The following is a 20,762-nucleotide window of genomic DNA, read 5'->3' as shown; positions in this document are numbered from 1 at the left end:
CTGGCTCCCTTCAGTAATTATTTACATCACAGTGTGCCTAAAGCATCAGACAAGCTCAGTAGCCTACATATAGTTGATTTTATTAAAACACATAGGGTTTGTCGATATATGGAAAAATACATATTTTAAACATTTAAAATGGTCAAAAGAAGAGGACTCTCGGTCGACCAAGATTATTATTTTTTTGTCAGGGCCAGTCCTTCATTGATTAAATAATCTCCTATAGAGGTCGGCCGATTATTATTTTTCGACGCCGATACCGGTACCGATTATTGGGGGGGCCAATAAAAACCCCGGTGCCGATTAATCGGCCGATTTTTGTATTTATTTATTTGTAATAATGACAATTACAACAATACTGAATGAACACTTATTTTAACTTAATATAATACATCAATAAAATCTATTTAGCCTCAAATAAATAATGAAACATGTTCAATTTGGTTTAAATAATGCAAAAACAAAGTGTTGGAGAAGAAAGTAAAAGTGCAATATGTGCCATGTAAAAAAGCTAACGTTTAAGTTCCTTGCTCAGAACATGAGAACATATGAAAGCTGGTGGTTCCTTTTAACATGGGTCTTCAATATTCCCAGGTAAGATGTTTTAGGTTGTAGTTATTATAGGAATTATAGGACTATTTCTCTATACGATTTGTATTTCATATACCTTTGACTATTGGATGTTCTTATAGGCACTTTAGTATTGCCAATGTAACAGTATAGCTTCCGTCCCTCTCCTCGCTCCTACCTGGGCTCGAACCAGGAACGCATCGACAACAGCCACCCTCGAAGCAGCGTTACCCATGTAGAGGAAAGGAAAAAACGACTCCAAGTCTCAGAGCGAGTGACGTTTGAAACGCTATTAGCGCGCACCCGGCTAACTAGCTAGCCATTTCACATGGGTTACACCAGCCTAATCTCAGGAGTAGATAGGCTTGAAGTCATAAACAGCGCAATGCATTGCGAAGGGCTGCTGGCAAAACGCACGAAAGTGCTATTTTGAATGAATGCTTACGAGCCTGCTGCTGCCTACCATCGCTCAGTCAGACTGCTCTATCAAATCATAGACTTAATTATAACATAATAACACACAGAAACACGAGCCTTAGGTCATTAATATGGTCAAATCCGGTAACTATCATCTCGAAAACAAAACGTTATTCCTGTTACATTGCACAACCTTCAGTGTTATGTCATAATTACGTAAAATTCTGACAAATTACCCAAACTGTTGCATATACCCTGACTGCGTGCAATGAACGCAAAATGACACAATTTCACCTGGTTAATATTGCCTGCTAACCTGGATTTCATTTAGCTAAATATGCAGGTTTAAAAATATATACTTCTGTGTATTGATTTTAAGAAAGGCATTGATGTTTATGGTTAGGTACAGTCGTGCAACGATTGTGCTTTTTTCGCAAATGCGCTTTTGTTAAATCATCCCCGTTTGGCGAAGTCGGCTGTCTTTGTTAGGAAGAAATAATCTTCACAGTTCGCAACGAGCCAGGCGGCCCAAACTGCTGCATATACCCTGACTCTGTTTGCAAGAGAAGTGACACATTTTCCCTAGTTAAAAGAAATTCATGTTAGCAGGCAATATTAACTAAATATGCAGGTTTAAAAATATCTACTTGTGTATTGATTTTAAGAAAGGCATTGATGTTTATGGTTGGAGCAACATGTACCTAAGTGATTATATGCAACGCATGACAGGCTAGATAAACTAGTAATATCATCAACCATGTGTAGTTAACTAGTGATTATGATTGATTGGTTGTTTTTTATAAGATAAGTTTAATGCTAGCTAGCAACTTACCTTGGCTTCTTACTGCATTCGCGTAACAGGCAGGCTCCTCGTGGAGTGCAATGTAAAGCAGGTGGTTAGAGCGTTGGACTAGTTAACCGTAAGGTTGCAAGATTGAATCCCTGAGCTGACAAGGTAAAAATCTGTCTTTCTGCCCCTGAACAAGGCAGTTAACCCACCGTTCCTAGGCCGTCATTGAAAATAAGAATGTGTTCTTAACTGACTTGCGTAGTTAAATAAAGGTCTAAAAAATAAAAAATACAAATTTGGCCAAATCGGCATCCAAAAATACCGATTTCCGATTGTTATGAAAACTTGAAATCGGCCCTAATTAATCGGTCATTCCGATTAATCGGTCGACCTCTACTCTCCTAACTTTCTTTGCCACACAGAGGCTCTATGACTGTAGGGCCCCTTTGATGACTTGTGATTGGCCGACAATAACAAGCTAAGCGCCACTCATGAAAAGCATACTGTACTGTCTTTGTCAGCAGCATACCATTTCTTCTCTCTATTAGAATCAGCTGTGAAGGGCTGTTTGAATACAGAGGGGAGACGAAGTTGTGCTGTTGTTTCTTTGCATTTCCGCCTTGCTCCGGTGCTAGGAATACTGTCGGCGTAAATGTGTTAACATGTTTGAGGTGTTGGGAGCTGCATAGGCCATTATTGTTGAGCAGTGGCAACATACTGTCAACGTTTTATCCACAACTCTCTGTCCATCGCCATTGTGATCTACTCTGAAGCCAAAATGTTCCCAAACTAGAGATTTAAACGATGGAGGATCCTCCAATTCTGGCTTAAAATCGACCTCACCACTCACCATCGTACCCCACTGGGCACAGACGTCAATTCAACGTCTATTCCACGTTGGTTCAACGTCATTTCAATGAAATGACGTCGAAACAACGTTGATTCAACCAATGTGTGCCCAGTGGGACACATAGTTCCCGGCTGCAACTCAAAAGGATAGTTTGAAATGCGGCAGTTAAGATCCACATTTTTATTACAACGTGCACATAGGCTCTAGTTGTTTTAACAGAATAGCCTAATAGCTCAGATTTACTCAAGAGTCAATGGCATACAACGCAGGATATCATAGGCATAGCCTATAAGCCTAGCGTTTACATTTTTTTAATATGTATTCATTTGGGTTCACAGTGCAGACCGAAAGGAGGTCCCTGTACCGAACGGTTCGGTACCAATATGTGTAATGTTACAGAACTTCAAAAAAATTGCATTTTAAACCATTTCACCTGCGTTATATATTGAAAGTCAACAGCGTTGTTTTGCTTCAATAGAGTGATCAGGGGCGTGCAACTATAGTTTTCCTTCACAGAAAATACATTAGTGCAACACATTTGGCAGAAAATACTGTAGCTTCATTTTCATCAGATGACAACAGAAGTGCAACGCTATTTGGCTAGCAGCCACAGAAGCAAATCCGCTTACAATGAAAAAGCAAGGTTTTTTGGCCAGAAACTATGCAAGGCCATCAAATTTGCAATGTTTATCATAGAAAGAAAGTGGGCAGAAACTATGCAAGGCCATCATATTTGTAATGTTGATCATAGAAAGAAAGTGGACAGGATATTTCCTAATGTTTTGTTTGAAGTTAATCTTGCATTTTACCAGACAAAAGTAGACTACACTGAGAAAAGCACCACAGAAAAGTAGCTACACATCAGTCAGAACACTGTGCGCTGATAGAACGCCCGTATGTGAATTCTCATCTCGAGTGAAGAAGTGCAAATGAAGCACAAAATTAGCAGAAATTACAATAAAAAGCATTTTAGATCTGCAGTTACAAAACGCAAGATATTTCTAATGCGTTTTTATCTTTTCTGTTAATATGACCCCTGGTGGTGCATTCTTTTAGGTCACGAACCACTTTCTTGAGTTCTCTTTGATTACTTTTGACTATTTTGAGGAAGTGTATACTGGCTACGGCATCTCAAGATCTCAAGACATTCAGTACTATTGCCGCTTTTTTCTTGCTTTAAAGGGAGTACGCGAGCACACTCGTTCCGTTCCCTACCCAAGTTTGGATAGGCGCCAGCCAAAACCAAAGCATACAGAAGGCTGCGTTTACACAGGCAGCCCAATTCTGATCTTTTGCCCAATTACTGGCAAAAGAGCTGATCTGAATGGTCAAAAGACCAATTAGTGGGGGAAAAAAGACCAGAATTGGGCTCCCTGTGTAAATGCCACCATAGTAGACACAATTACGTTTAGTTTCATTACGTTTGTGGTGGAGGATGTGAAGTAGATGTCGACCGATTAATCGGCATGGCCGATTAATTAGGGCCGATTTCAAGTTTTGGACGCTGATTATGGCCGATTACATTGCATCCCACGAGGAAACTGTGTGACAGGCTGACCACCTGTTACGCGAGTGCAGCAAGGAGCCAAGATAAGTTGCTAGCAAGCACTAAACTTATCTTATAAAAAACACTCAATCTTCACATAATTACTAGTTAACTACACATGGTTGATGATATCACTAGGTTCACTAGCTTGTCCTGTGTCGCATATAATCAATGCAGTGCCTGTACATTTTTTATCGAATCACAGCCTACTATGCCAAACGGGGGATGATTTAACAAAAGCGCATTCGCGGGAAAAAAAGCATAATTGTTGCACGAATGTACCTAACCATCAATGCCTTTCTTAAACTCAATACACAGAAGTATATTTTTTAAACCTGCATATTTAGTTAAAATAAATTCATGTTTGCAGGCAATATTTACTAGGGAAATTGTGTCACTTCTCTTGCGTTCATTGCACGCAGAGTCAGGGTATATGCAACAGTTTGGGCCGCCTGGCTCGATGCGAACTAATTTGCCAGAATTTTACATAATTATGACATAACATTGAAGGTTGTGCAATGTAACAGTAACAGTTCGATAAAATACGGAACGGTTCCGTATTTCACTGAAAGAATAAATGTTTTGTTTTCGAAATGATAGTTTCTGGATTTGACCATATTAATGGCTCGAATTTCTGTGTTTATTATATTATAATTAAGTCTACGATTTGATAGAGCAGTCTGACTGAGCGGTGGTAGGCGGCAGCAGGCTCGTAAGCATTCATTCAAACTTTACTCCGTTTTTCAGCAGCTCTTTGCAATGCTTGCTCACAGCGCTGTTTATGACTTCAAGCCTATCAACTCCTGAGATTAGGCTGGCAATACTAAAGTGCCTATTAGAACATCAAATAGTCAAAGGTAATATGAAATACAAATGGTATAGAGAGAAATAGTTGACGCGTCATAATTCCTATAATAACTGCAACCTAAAACTTCTTAACTGGGAATATTGAAGAACTGGGAATATTGAACCACCAGCTTTCATATGTTCTCATGTTCTGAGCAAGGAACTTAAACGTTAGCTTTTTTACATGGCACATATTGGACTTTTACTTTCTTCTCCAACACTGTGTTTTTTGCATTATTTAAACCAAATTGAGCATGTTTCATTATTTATTTGAGACTAAATGGATTTTATTTATGTATTATATTAAGTTAAAATAAAAGTGTTCATTGTTCATTCAGTATTGTTGTAATTTTCATTATTACAAATATATACATAAAAAAATTGGTCAATTAATCGTATCAGCTTTTTTGGTCCTCCAATAATCGGTATCGGTATTGAAAAATCCTAATCGGCCAACCTCTAATGTGAAGTCACTTTCAGGCACCTCCACACACACTAGATGAGGCATTACCCTGTTGTTTTATGAGCTTAATTTACCTACAATATGAAAACACAGTGTTCTGTCTCTCTCTCAGTCCAGACATGAGGAAGTAACACCTTACGGAGTCAAACCAGGTCATCATTGCAATAGGGAATACACAAGATCTTTCCAGTAATAACCTAATAACCTCCATTGCCATCAACATCCTGCCATCATTCTTACCCAAGTATTTCCATAAAAACAAAGGACAGTGTACTCTTCACACAGTACAAATCAGTCCACGTTCAGCCAAATGTTTATACATTTGTCATAACATAATTAACATTAGCCTACCCAATAACAATCTAGTCCTCATAATGAGTGAAACACCCTTCTGTAATGCCAAAGCAATAGCCTGATTGTGAGTAACAACTGAGTCTTATTTGCACCGGTTTGTCCTGCCCTGTCCTAGCCTGCTCAGATGTTCTGTGGTCTCTGACTCAAACACACACACTATGACAGAGAGATTGAGAAGACAGACATAGGGGGATGGAGAGATAAAGAGTGAGATAGAGTGGGAGATAAAGAGAGAAGCAGGAGCAGATAGTTTTTATATAAAGCGTGCCCTAGCACTTACAATAACGATCATGATTATAACTGGGTGATAGTAGGAGCTGCCCTAAAGGAGGAGCTTTACCATCCACCCCCATAGGCACTGGTCTTTGTTACTAGAATGTTGATTGTCCTTTCTTGTCATCATGGTAGCCATTCAAATGATAACATTCAAACTAAGTTTGCTGAACTGCATGACTCAAGTGTGGTGGACCCATACCCCATTATCCAACTATAACCATGGACTCCCCTCCACCTACCAAGCCAACTGGATTGTCAGGGCAGGGGCCAGGCCTGATCATATTACAGGCCTGGGACTGTGGAGTTTAGAGCAACAGATGTTTATTTCACTTTTGTTCATTATCCATTTCACTTGCTTTGGCAATGTATGTTCCCCATGACAATAAAACCCTTTGAATTGATTTGAGAGAGAGGGAGAGAGAGGACCATGTGGTTGGGTGACCCTGACATGCATGTTGGATCTCATCAGCCCATGGACACAGTGTGTGTGTATACAGTAATGTACAGTAATGCCAGCTTAACAAAATTGTAAATACAGTAAAGAGTGTCAGGAATTTCTCCAGGCATTCTCCTTCATGTGAAACACTAACTACTCTTCATTGTGAGACCAGAATGATGATGATAAGATGGCATGAAATCAATTCTCTTGTGTTATTCAGAATTTATGGCAGCAATTTTCAAGTGTTAGTCATGCAGAACAGTTGAGGATTAATGTAGCTACACTTGTTATTTTGTCTGGAGACTGGTTGTTCACAACGTTTAGCTATTCCCCAATAAAACATGGGTGCTGAGAGACAGGAGTGAAGATGAATTTACCTCTTGGAGACGTTTCTTGGCCCTCTGGAGAGCATCCTCATATCCCTTCTGTCTCAGCTCACTCAAACTCTCATAGTACTCTTCTGAGTCATCACTCTCCGTAAAAAGCACCTGGGCAAGGATCTTCCAGCCGCAGGTGTCTAGAGCATGGCCCAGGTACACCTGTAGTTGGTAACACAGGGCATCCGTTTCCCGTTGGGACACCTCCGGGGCCCCGAATAGCACCGTCCACATGCCCACCGGCTCCTCAGGGAAGGGGGGCAGACAGGGCTCCAGGTCCGAGTTGACCGCGCAGAGTTGAACGTGAACTGCCCGGACGTCCTGGAAGGAGAATAGCCCGGCCCAGCTGTAGCCCTCTCGGCTGCTGTCCGACTCCTCTCCGTCGCCATCATCCGGGGAGCGAGGCAAACTAGGGACATCCGCTGGTTCCAGGACCTCAATGTCGGTCACCTTGCAGGACACGATGTCCCACGACCCCAGTGTTTTGATAACACTCTCCGCTGGCCTTGACGAGGCACCCACCGCGGCCGTTCTCTCTCGAATGGGGCTCTTTGTCGGTTTTTTTTCTTTCGGACTGACGTTAGATCTAACTTTAACCAATGTGGAGAAGTCATCTTTCCTTTTGGTAGGACTTTTTAGTGGAGTTTTGTGTTTGTCTGCCTCGGGAGCTAGTTTGACGGTGACGGGGGATACGAGGTCGCATTCGACAGTTTCCAATAACGAATCCCGAAACGCTGTCCGTTTCTGTACTGTTCTATTGTGGCAGGTTATGGCGAACTTTCCCTCGATCTCGTTCCAAGCGACGATGAAAATGAATTTGTGTCTTTCCTTTTCGTCGAAAACATTTGGTCGAACGGCCACCCAGTCCGACTCTACAGAATCCTCCATCATGAATGACATCTCATCCAGCCAGTAAAAACGGAGCTAGTGAGCTCACAGACAAATACCCCTCTTTTTACAGTTCGCCGTTGAAGCTAAAAAGGCTAGCTAGCTAGCTACGTTAACAAAAAAGATTACAGAAAACCAGCCGTGGCTAGCTTCGTGTACAAGCTTGGAGTTGATTACCCTCTGAACGTTGTGCAGATTTTCCTCAAATCAGACATCAAGTAAAGAAAATATTTCCGTAAAAAGCTCGCCTACATCCATAAGAACAAAACAGACATGAAAAACGTCAGAGTCGACTTATTATCGTAAATTGGCAGGCTTGTCATCTCTCCACCTGCCTCTCTCACCAGCCTGCTACATGCGCTGGATGGCTCCCTTTGTGCGACTACAGACAATGCAGAGCCGCGGTTCCCATCGTCACGTGTGAGGATCTGTTTACAAGCCGTGAAACGGTTGAGAGCTGCTGTGCTGTCAAACCCGGGGGGGGGGGGGGGGGGGGGGGGGGGGATTTTCTGAACAAACCACCTTTCTGAAATACTGTCTTTACTGCTTCTAGATTGTTAATAGTCCAAAGACAACCGGTGGATATTGTCCATGAGCTGTCCCTTTGTTCCATCCGACAAATTGTTGTTTTGATGTCGCATCTTTACCTCTTTCAAACGTTTTCTTCCAACTGCGAAGTACTGTGACGTAGTTCTGCACGAGGACCTAAACATCTGCACGTGGGACACGCAGTGTACGTGGTGACGCAGAAATTAACAACAACAAAAGTCAAATGTAGCCTACAAATCCCTATGTATTTTAATCAAATCAATTTTAATGTAAACCTTTATTCATGTGTTATAAATCATGCATAACACAACTAGTACTTGCCCTGGCAAGTAATCATTTGTGCTCATACAACTTTCACTCTGTCAATGTAGCATATAGGTCTGCATTGAACTAATACATAAAATAATAACAAAGGCACCATGACATAAAAGGGTCATAGAAACATGCATGGTGGTGACAATTTGTTAAATAATCAAATCAAAAAATAGATATTTCATTGACTTCAGACCATTTGTTGCCAGTGACAGAATCAACTGAATGGTTAGGTTACTCTCATTTGGTGTTTTGAGGACTCACCATTGAACATCTGTTTTGTTTGTTTGGGAGGTGTTTAAATGACAGAGGTTTCCACTTTTCTTTATTTTGTACTTTATTTAACTAGAAAAGTCAGTTAAGAGCAAATTCTTATTTATAATGACGGCCTGGCAAAAGGCCTGCTGCGGGGACGAGGGCTGGGATTTAAAAAATATATATATAAGACAAAACACACATCATGACAAGAGAGACATGACAACACTACATGAAGAGAGACCTAAGACAACATAGCATGGCAGCAACACATGACAACACAGCATGGTAGCAACACCACATGACAACAAATGGTAGCAACACAACATGGGAGCAGCACAACATGGTAACAGAACAAAACATGGTGCAAACAAACTTTTGGCCATTAAGCTACAAAATATTTTGTAAATCATGAATTAATTCGTTTTTACTTGCTGCTTTTGCCTTTGATACAGTCACTGTTTGTTATGATGATACTGAAGCCTACTGGGGATGATAGTGGGCCAGATGGCCCAACACTGCCACCTACAGATGATAGTTTATTTCACAGTAGTATACTACAAGGTGATTTCCATTTTGTCCACTTGATGGCATACTTTGTCTCTAAAATGTATGCAGCCAAACTCTAGCCTACTCTAAACCAAGCAGTCACACTATATGGCACAGTTACGTAGAGATAGCCTACCATGTAAAAATTGCATAACAAAAATATATATATCATTCTGAAAACTAAAAGATACGTTTCCTGGAGGAATGTTTGCATTTGTGAACGGGCGGCAGGTAGCCTAGCGGTTAGGAGCTTTGGGCCAAGTCTATGCATACTCACAGGGCCCTACACACTACGTACACTGATACTCCAACACACATTCACTCCATCCATCATTTGCTTATACACATGCATTTATACTGACTCTACACACAATCATAAACGCTGCTGCTACTACTGTTTATCATATATCCTGATGCCTTGTCACCTTACCCCTATCAATCCCTGCACACTGTAAATATGGTATGGGAACCTTCCGTCTTCAAGAGAGCGAGAGTTGCACCCCTTCTGAAAAAACCTACACTCGATCGCTCCGATGTCAACAACTACAGACCAGTATCCCTTCTTTCTTTTCTCTCCAAAACTCTTGAACGTGCGGTCCTTGGCCAGCTCTCCTGTTATCTCTCTCAGAATGACCTTCTTGATCCTAATCAGTCAGGTTTCAAGACTGGGCATTCAACTGAGACTGCTCTTCTCTGTGTCACGGAGGCTCTCCGCACTGCTAAAGCTAACTCTCTCTCCTCTGCTCTCATCCTTCTAGACCTATCTGCTGCCTTTGATACTGTGAACCATCAGATCCTCCTCTCCACCCTCTCCGAGTTGGGCATCTCCGGCGCGGCCCACGCTTGGATTGCGTCCTACCTGACAGGTCGCTCCTACCAGGTGGCGTGGCGAGAATCTGTCTCCGCACCATGCGCTCTCACCACTGGTGTCCCCCAGGGCTCTGTTCTAGGCCCTTTCCTATTCTCGCTATACACCAAGTAACTTGGCTCTGTCATATCCTCACATGGTCTCTCCTATCATTGCTATGCAGACGACACACAATTAATCTTCTCCTTTCCCCCTTCTGATAACCAGGCGGCGAATCGCATCTCTGCATGTCTGTCAGACATATCAGTGTGGATGACGGATCACCACCTCAAGCTGAACCTCAGCAAGACGGAGCTGCTCTTCCTCCCGGGGAAGGACTGCCCATTCCATGATCTCGCCATCACGGTTGACAACTCCCTTGTGTCCTCCTCCCAGAGTGCTAAGAACCTTGGCGTGATCCTGGACAACACCCTGTCGTTCTCCACTAACATCAAGGCGGTGACCCGATCCTGTAGGTTCATGCTCTACAACATTCGCAGAGTACGACCCTGCCTCACACAGGAAGCGGCGCAGGTCCTAATCCAGGCACTTGTCATCTCCCGTCTGGATTACTGCAACTCGCTGTTGGCTGGGCTCCCTGCCTGTGCCATTAAACCCCTACAACTCATCCAGAACGCCGCAGCCCGTCTGGTGTTCAACCTTCCCAAGTTCTCTCACGTCACCCCGCTCCTCCGCTCTCTCCACTGGCTTCCAGTTGAAGCTCGCATCCGCTACAAGACCATGGTGATTGCCTACGGAGCTGTGAAGGGAACGGCACCTCCATACCTTCAGGCTCTGATCAGGCCCTACACCCAAACAAGGGCACTGCGTTCATCCACCTCTGGCCTGCTGGCCCCCCTACCTCTGAGGAAGCACAGTTCCCGCTCAGCCCAGTCAAAACTGTTCGCTGCTCTGGCACCCCAATGGTGGAACAAGCTCCCTCACGACGCCAGGACAGCGGAGTCAATCACCACCTTCCGGAGACACCTGAAACCCCACCTCTAAGGAATACCTAGGATAGGATAAAGTAATCCTTCTAACCCCCCCCCCCTTAAAAGATTTAGATGCACTATTGTAAAGTGGTTGTTCCACTGGATATCATAAGGTGAATGCACCAATTTGTAAGTCGCTCTGGATAAGAGCGTCTGCTAAATGACTTAAATGTAAATGTAAATGACCCTGTATATAGTGTACTTTGATATTTGTAGATCGTGTGTTGGTTCTACCTTGTTACTTATAGTGTTACATAGTTATTGATTACTGCATTGTTGGGGTTAGCACTAGAAAGAAAGGCAGTTCACTGTACTTGACATTAAAACTAAAATACAGACAGGAATTTACATACATTAAATACAAAATAGGTAGGAACAGAGCCTTAAGGGAATGAGCAGTGGATATACTAATATTTACAGAGATTGTACACATTTACAGTATCACAATGCATAGAGATGAATGGAGTGCAAATGCAGTTGTTTTATGTGCAGTTCAGAGATTGCTTAATATTACATTAGTCTCTATGAACGAGATGGCCGGTTGGTGAGAGCCCCAGCCGGTGAAAGAAACTGTTCAGATGATTGAATATTTCTGCAGGACATTTTTTGTAGGGGAAGAATGAATGACTGTGCTTTTTAGTACTCATTTGTATTGAATCATTTCTATTTTGATGTCACAATTTACTGTAAATGTTTTCTGAAATAAAAAAATAACCAAGTGTTAACAATTACATGTCTAATGTTTTTATAAGAAATACAATAAAAAGTCAAACATTAAGGTCACGTGGAAGTTTATTAAATAAAACAGTATTTAAGGCAATACTTCCATTTGGTAAGACAATATTTGGCACAAGATTTTGTGTTCAGAACTAGGCTACATTCTTCACCATAGCTAACATTGTGTTCACAGTAGTTTTGTTAACACTTTAAAAGCTTAGGTTTCGATTGCACCAGGTATGTATTCATTATCTCTTGCAACAGAAACTGTTTTAAAAAAAACAAATGATGAAGCAAGCAGAACAAAACCTAACTGAATTTGTCCAATAGAAATTGTTTTGTTGCTAAATGTTGTTTGGAGTAAACAGTTGTTGCTAAATGTTTTGCAACAGACTCTGCGTAATGACTACACCCCAGTTCAACAGCACACTCTGTAGACGTGTGGACACGACAGCATCTTTTTAGTTTGTTTCACTAACACTACGCATCACTGGCTTGATGACTCCTGTAACATTCTGTCCAAGTAAAGCACATATCAAGTTAGAAATGAGAAATCTATAACATGTTACTTCACAATTATTACAGAAGAGTATACGATGGTGCTACACTATGTACAGGTGGTGCAAATCTAAATGACAAGAAAAATAACTTTTGTTTGACAAAAAGATGGTCCTAGAAATCAGGAGAATAAGACTTTCTGATAATTGTTGGTATGTAAACTTGGAATATGTGTGAGCTCTTCCCTCTGCCTTTCTCACACAATACACCTACCACGAGTAGAGAACAGCGTCCTCCTGGCTGGTTTTCCTCCAGGGGCTCCACCTCCCTCCTAGCCCAGGAGGAATGCTCAGTGGCTGGCCTTTGCCTTCTCAAACAGGGGCTTGAGCTCGTCCATGCTGGTGGCCTCCTTGTGCTGCATCAGGTCGGCATGGCCTTTGGTGACACCCCAGCTGTCAGGGGTGGACATGGACGGACACTTGGGACGGCCGGATGCTGGCTTCAGCTTCTCCCAGTAGTCACGGCGGGCCCTGGGGGAAGAGAAAGATGGTCATATGTATACGCCAAATGTAGTTGTAAGCTGGTACTAAAATGTTACAGTACTACGTAACCTCATGTGTTTCATAGTACCAATTAGAGTTAAATAATTTAACTCTTGTAATTTTGGACTGGAGTCATATACTGTCACCCCTTTGTGGTTCCTGGTATCTTATTAATTTGTACCCTTGTGGTGTATACAGTCTCGTTACCTGGCGCGGACCCAGGGCTTGGTGTGCATCTCCAAGCCAGCACCCCAGCTGCCGTGCTTGACGGAGGCAGCGGGCAGGAAGCCTCTCTCTGTGGCCAGCTCCTCAGCTACAGCCCTGATGTGGTAGGGCTCGAAGCCGCAGCAGCCACCGATGAAACGGATGCCAACGTTGAAGGCCTCTCTGGCGTACTTGTGCATGTCCCACCTGGTCAGAATCCTGGGCTCCAGACCTAGGGGAGAGAAATGTAGTCAGAAAGAGGGAGTTGAGGGGGGAAAGTAGGGAGGAAAGAAAGGAAGAAAAATAGAAAAAGAACACAACTAGGGTGCAGGAGAGAGATTGCGATGGAGATGTTATCGTGTGTGTACCGAAGGGGAATTCTGGCAGGTCGATGAATCCCTGGCAGTTGCAGTCAGGCGTGTGGTAGGCCAGAGGCTGCACCATGTAATGGGCCTTCAGCCCTGCCCTCTCCACTCCCTCTTTCATCATCTTCACAGTCTTCACACAGATCATGGGGTCAAAGTGGCAGTTGATGCCAACAATATTGGCTCCTATAAGCAGAGAGAGTGAGATGACAGTTTGACAATATGACTATTGACACCGTTTTTGGTTTTACTATCCTTGTGGGGGACCAGAAGTCCTCACAAGGATAGTAAAACAAGGAGGGACATGCCGCCGGTCCCCACAAGGAAAAGGATATTTTAGGCTTACAATTAGGGTTAAGGAAATAGAGTTCAACCTCCAATTTTTTGGTCCCCACAAGGATAGTAAAACAAACGTGTTTACACATCTAATGGTTAAATTAAGTCCCATACCAGCTTTGACCAGCCTGACAGCACAATCCCCAGGGCTGACGCCGTTGAGGTCTCCATCAGGGCCGATGCACAAGGAGGCACATACTGGCTTCCCGGAGGTTTTCAGCACCTGCACGGCCCACTCTGCCTCCTCCACATGCTCAAAGTACTGCACAAACACACAGATGGGGTGAATAAGTGAAGACCCAAAACACAGAAACCAGCATTGTCCAAGTGAGGATCCATTGAACATAGAAACGGTCAGGTCAAAATGAGACGTGCAGTATCAGCATGTTGTGTATAAGAAAATGTGCTATACGCATGTACAACATCACATTCCTACCTCTGCAATCATGAAATCCACATTCTTCTTGACAAAGACATTGAGCTGCCTCTTGAAGATACCCTTGACCTCGGCCTCGCTCTTGCAGCTCAGGTAAGAGGGGGTCTGGGAGACCCCACCTGCCACCATCGCGTCACCCTCATTGGCCACCTCTCTGGCCAGGTCACAGGCAGCCTCGTTGATTTGCGCACCCTGGTGTCAAAGCAGCCATTGATTAGTGTACAACCTTATTGATGTAGTTTGAGGTACAGTACAATATATTTTATATCACCATTGTGAAACCTGCCAAGTAGGCTAAACACCACATTGGGAAATAAAGTGGAGCTGAACAGAACAGGCGTTGAGAAACGTATAGTAAACTGATTTACAGGTAGATTAATTTATATAAGTGTCACGTTCTGACCATAGAAAGCTTTTATTTTCTATGGTAGAGTAGGTCAGGGCATGACAGGGGGTTTTGTCTAGTTTATTTATATGTTGGTTCTAGTTTCTTTTTTCTATGTTGGGGGTTTTGTCTAGTTTCTGTATTTCTATGTGGGGTTCTAGTTTCTGTATTTCTATGTTGTTGTTTTTTGGGATGATCTCCAATTAGAGGCAGCTGGTCATCGTTGTCTCTAATTGGGGATCATATTTAAGTTGTTGGTTTTCCCACTAGGTTTGGTGGGAGATTATTTTGAGTAAGTGCATGTTGCACCTCTTCGTCACGGTTTGTTGTTTTGTATGTCTTGCATAGTTTCACAGTTATAATAAAATGTGGAACGATACACACGCTGCGCTTTGGTCCCATTCTTCAGACAGATGTGACAATAAGCTCTTTCAGTCATTGGTCAATCTTGCTTAGAAATGCTTGGCTAAAAGGTAATTACAGTAGCATGGGTCTGGCATGCTTATTCATTCCCCCCTGAGCTTTCCCAACAGAGCAGACAGATACTCACTGTGAAGCGCTGAGCATTACCCCTGTTCTCCAGCTTATCGTCGCTGGCGTAGAAGGTGAAAGTCTGCATGACATTTGACCCCGCCCGCAGGAACTCACGGTGCAGCTGTCGCACTGGAAGTAAGAGCAAATGGCTTTTGGCTATGTATTTACAACTTCGACTTAATTCCCTCAGCCTCGTCTGGTTAAAACGTGCACTGTAAAAAGTAACTAGTAGTGTCTACTCCAACAGTCAGTAGAACTAAGCATAAAAGTGGTACCAACTCATGATTTATCACTTAATGTTTGAGTACTGTTAACAAATTAGGTTACAGAGTAAATAACCATTTACTTGTGTTCTGATAATCTAAAGTAGAGTTCACAAGTTATGATTATTCAATATTTTACAGTCAGTCCAACATTCATAAAATAAGTTGTTCTTACTTGATTGGATTGTTTATCTTTACTTAAAATAAAGTAGCCAGAGATTGATATGAGTAAAACAATGACATGTGTTGTGCTGTAATAGTTATACTTTTTTGCAAGTTAAGAATATTTATTGCCACATGGCTCTGTTTTGGGGGGATATGGGGTAATTCAACATTTCAATATGCATTCATTGTTTAAGTGTTAATAAGGAAACGCATTTCTAAAATAGCATTAAGCAGTTTGTTGTGCTATGATGTGTAATTGATAATGAACAATATCAAAACCGTCGTGAACACTGACATTCAATAATGAGACAACCCATTCCCACCATCAACAAGGTAATGTGCCCCACTCGTCATAACAGAACCTAATGCAGCATCGTGTAACGCTTACAGCGCTACCACCAGTTACTGTTTGAGAAATGAGCACGGTCCCCTAGAACGCCTGGCAAGGGGGGTTCAAGTGGCAAGTCTTCAAATGCATAAAACAATGTTAGGCTAAACATTAAGACACCACTGAAAATGAGTAATCAGAACTACTTACACTAGAAAAACATCTTAAAGTACTAACCTTTTTTATGGCCACTATGTTCACTACAACAAATTAATGTTCAAGTAACTTCAATCGTTATAGCTCAGAATACATAAAGTTCATAAGACAAAAAAAACGATTTACAACTTAAATATAACAGTATTTCCACAAAAATGTTGTTAGCGGAACTACTTTACAGTGTGCGTCTGGTGGACAAGTTGTAGGCGAGAGGCTGCGCGAACTGCTATGTATTATGACTGATGCATGGTCCAGGCCAGGTAGCCAAGCGATTAGATACGTGCGCTCATTTTACCAGCCTCAGGATGCTCTGCGGCGGCCTCAGGAGTCCAGGGACCCGCCTTCACGTATCCCCTCTTCTCCAGGGCGAAGACGAAGCCCCCATCCCCGATGACAATTTCGCCTGCATCCAGGCGCTCCAGAATGTTCTGCACAAACATTGCGTAATTAGTTGGTCATTCTCCAAGTATGAACTATGCACGCTTAATTAATACACGCATAACAGCTCCTTGGATGAAATAAGCAAGCCGTAAACTAGGGTCAGTGCTATCAAGAATCCTTGGGACGTCCCTACCGTAAACCCCAACCCTTATCCATTTTAACATTTCAACTTCAGTGGGTTAGGGACCCTTAAATTTAGCAGTGTTACCCAAATTAGTACTACACAGTTGATTCAGATTATCAACTCATCCACCAAAACTCCTAGGGCCGTGTTTGGGAAACGCTTATCTAAAACAAAGTTACAGAATATAGTTAAAGTAGAAGTCACAATTGTTCCATCAAACACGTTTGTGTTAAGTTTTATAGTTATAATAACTTACGCATTATACCAAATAACTTCTCTATAGTTGAAGCAATACATAGCACTTCTGCAAAAGACTGCATGCATGCATTTGGATACAGCCATAATGACGTTCATTCATATTAAATCGCCACTTACCCTCTTAGCTCCAGCGGGTGCCATGATCATTGGTGATTGCAGTTGTACTTAAGATCCACCTTCTCAACCAACCACTTCGGCTAGATTTGGTGTTTGAAGCAGTGAACCGTCTGTCTTTATAAGCAAAAAGAGGGGTGTGGTGCGCAGTGATGTCACACACAGATCAGCCTGCTCCTGCTTCTTACACATGGTGCTTTCAAGGCATCTGGGAATTCTGGAAAAAAACGGTGTCAAATCATGACGTCAATGATCCCCAGGTCGGAAAGGCGGAGCACTAGAAAGAGGCCCCAGTTCATTACCTGGAATCCGAGTTGGATGACCTTTCAAAACTAATTTTCAAGTCGCTCGTTTTTTTCAGAGTTCACAGTTGTTTTGAACGTACTGAAGTCGGAAGTCGGAGACATCAGCAGATGTCACAATTTACTATACAGAAACCCAGCCTAAAACCCAAATAGCAAGCAATGCAGATGTATAAGTTCCCAGTTGTTTTGAACAAGTATAGATCTCTTTTTTCTCTGCATCTATATATGCAAATGTAGCACAAAGAACACTTGTTATTTTACCTTGTGCATGTTTACTTAAAAGAAATATGCAGACAGGGCAATGTGCAATAGCTTATCATGGTTGTTTGTAACTTCAGTGAAGGCCCACAGCACCGATATTTAGCATGGGTCAATCAGTATGTGCAATAGCTCTTTCCCGTATGACTTGGAATTACAATTTTCTAGGTTATGTGTGACCACCAAAAAACTGGATAACTTTTTATACATTTTATTCCGGAGCCTTCAGATATAAAGTGGGGCTGCCTCTTTTGCCAAGACTAACATGTGTTCAGTGTTTGTGCAGAAATATGTTTCTTTGTCTGTTTTTGTTAGATTGATTAATATAATTCTTAAACTCATCCAATCTGGTTAGACCTGTCAGAATTCCATGAGTTTAAGAAAAAAAATACACAAATAACAGCAAAATCAGATGGCAGGTAACTTCAGGGGCTACAAAGAATTTGATATATATAATATATATACAGTATAAAAGTATTTAAAGTGGCAATCAGCACTTGAAACAATATCAAAATGTTTTATCGCCCCTGTTTCGGTAAAAATATGAGGGATAGGCTGGAGAAATTTAACCACTCTCAAATTCAAACTCTGGCATCTTTCTAGAGCTCCGACTTTCCGACCTGTAGATCGCTGACATCATGATTTGACCTCGTTTTATTTCAGAGTTCCCAGTTGTCTTGAAAGCACCATTAGCCAAGGGGTCTGTGGCAGGAGTGATGAATGAGAGACTAGGTCATCATGCAGCTGCATGTGTGTGTGTCCATGGGAAGCAGAGGGGATGGGGAAGGAACATTTTGGCCCTAATAAAGATCCCAGCACAACAGTAGGCCTACAGCATCACTGATCTACAGCAATATAGAGCATATATGTACTTTACCATTATAGTTTACAAGCATAAATGTATTTATAGTTTAGGGTTTTAGGGTTTGTGGTACGTTGCGCAAATCATTATAACCCAAGGTGGTGGCCTGTCAGGTTTCATAGTGGGCGTGTGGGATGTTGTCACTTACACTTAAACAGTTGTATGCTTGCACAAGCACACACACGCAAGCACATGTATGCCCACACGCACACACACACACACAAACACATGCTTGCACGCACACAAGCACGCATGCACACACTCCCATTGTATTGCATTTGGTTGTGTGTTTTATGCTTTATGCTACATGATGTAGGCTTCTTTAAGGAAATACACTGAGTGTACAAAACATGCTCTTTCCATGACATACTAGACTGACCAGGTGAATCCAGGTGAAAGCTATAATCCCTTATTGATGTCACTTGTTAAATCAACTTCAATCAAATCAAATCAAAAGCGCCAAATACAACTGGTGTAGACTTTAACGTGAATTGCTTGCTTACGAGCCCTTCCCAACAATGCAGAGTTTAAAGATAAAAATGAAATAGTAACACAAGAGGAATAAAATAAAATACACAGGAATGGAGATACAGTGAGTACCAGTACTAGATCAATGTACAAGGTATTTGAGGTAGATACTGTATGTACATGAATGCAGGGTAAAGTGACTACGCATCAGGATAGATAATAATAAGAGTAAAATATAGAACAGAGTAGCAGCATATGATAAAAGTGAGTGTGTGTGTGTGTAATGTGTATGGATGTGTGTTTGTGTTGTGTTGGTCTGCATGTGTGTGTTATGTGTGTGTGTGTGCGTATGTAGTGTATGTGAATGTATGTGAGCTTTGTGTGGGCTTGTCAATGTAGTGTGTGTGAGTGAGTGTGTATATGGTTTGTATATATAGTCTAGTGAGTGTGCGTAGGGTCAGTGCAAGATAGAGTCAGTGCAGTTAGTTTGGGTACCATTAATTGACTAGCAGTCTGGCTATTTAGCAATCTTATGGCCTGGGCCTAAACACTGTCTCGGAGTCTGTTGGTCCGACCGTTTGCAGAGGGTAGCAGAGTGAACAGTCCATGGCTTGGGTGGCCGGGATCTTTGGACATGTTTTGGGCCTTCCTCTGACACCGCCTGATATAGAGGTCCTGGGTGGCAGGGGGCTCGGCCCCAGTGATGTACTGGGCTGTCCACACCACCCTCTGTAGCGCAATCAGTGTAAATTAAGGGTAGGAGACAGGTTAAAGAAGGATTTTTAAGCCTTGAGACAATTGAGACATGGATTGTGTATGTGTGACATTCAGAGGGTGAATGGGAAAGACAAAAGATTTTAGTGCCTTTTGTCAGGCGGTGGGTGTAGCTGGTGCATGAAGTCAGGCGCAGGAGAGCAGAGATGAGTGAACAACGCACTTTACTTAAGAAAATAGCACAAAGTAACAATACCAATGTGCGAACAATAACGGTTGCCACAAAACACGGGTGAAAACAGCACCCGGAAAAAAACAGCCGGAAACGTACAGACCTTAACCAATAACAATCACACACAAAGACATGGGGGAAACCAGGTGTGTGGGAAACAAAGACAAAACGAATGGAAAATGAAAAGTGGATCGGCGATGGCTAGAAGACCGGCGACGTGGACCGTCGAGCGCCGCCCGAACAAGGAGAGGAACCGACTTCGGCGGAAGTCGTGACACCTTTGAACGGGGTATGGTAGTAGGTGCCAGGCGCATCGGTTCGTGTAAAGAACTGCAACGGTGCTGGGTTTTTCAAGGCCATACATTTCCTGTGTGTATCAAGAATGGTCCACCACCCAAAGCACTAATATTAGGAAGTACACTCAGTGTATATACATGTGTGAATAACTACCGTACTAACATTTACAAAATGTGGGAGTAATGATTAATAAATGGTGAGCATACTGTTTGTAAATGCCGTATAAATAGTTTATAAATACCTCTAAAAAGTGTTACCTGTTTTTGTTAAGTATCCAATGTTTCAGGTATCATAAAATGTATTGTAGCTTTTAACCTTTTTAGTGGCATGCTGAAAGAGTCATACAGTAGTTGAGCATCACAATATATTTATACTTATCT

General features: G+C 42.3%; 2 protein-coding genes across 2 annotated transcripts in view; both read right to left on the bottom strand.

The window, feature by feature from the left end:
- jmy (junction mediating and regulatory protein, p53 cofactor) overlaps positions 1-8,541 on the bottom strand; it is a 66,876-nt gene extending 58,335 nt beyond the window's left edge. The window contains exon 1 of the mRNA XM_082955602.1: positions 6,929-8,541. Within this exon, the coding sequence (XP_082811728.1) occupies positions 6,929-7,828 (900 nt within the window). The 5' untranslated portion in view covers positions 7,829-8,541. The remainder of the gene's footprint in view (positions 1-6,928) is intronic.
- A 3,553-nt stretch (positions 8,542-12,094) lies between these two features.
- bhmt (betaine-homocysteine methyltransferase) lies at positions 12,095-17,407 on the bottom strand. The gene is made up of 8 exons (XM_014138149.3): positions 17,250-17,407; positions 16,605-16,737; positions 15,354-15,466; positions 14,419-14,610; positions 14,097-14,244; positions 13,650-13,832; positions 13,285-13,513; positions 12,095-13,065 (listed from the first exon to the last, which is right to left on the bottom strand). Exons 1-8 carry the CDS (start codon positions 17,277-17,279, stop codon positions 12,885-12,887), a joined length of 1,209 nt encoding a protein of 402 aa, XP_013993624.1. The 5' UTR covers positions 17,280-17,407; the 3' UTR covers positions 12,095-12,884.
- Between the last annotated feature and the right edge of the window lie 3,355 nt (positions 17,408-20,762).

This window comes from Salmo salar, chromosome 01 (genome assembly GCF_965601325.2).
Source record: "Salmo salar chromosome 01, fSalSal1, whole genome shotgun sequence".
NCBI lineage: Eukaryota > Metazoa > Chordata > Actinopteri > Salmoniformes > Salmonidae > Salmo > Salmo salar.
This window is presented reverse-complemented; position numbering and strand designations above follow the sequence as displayed.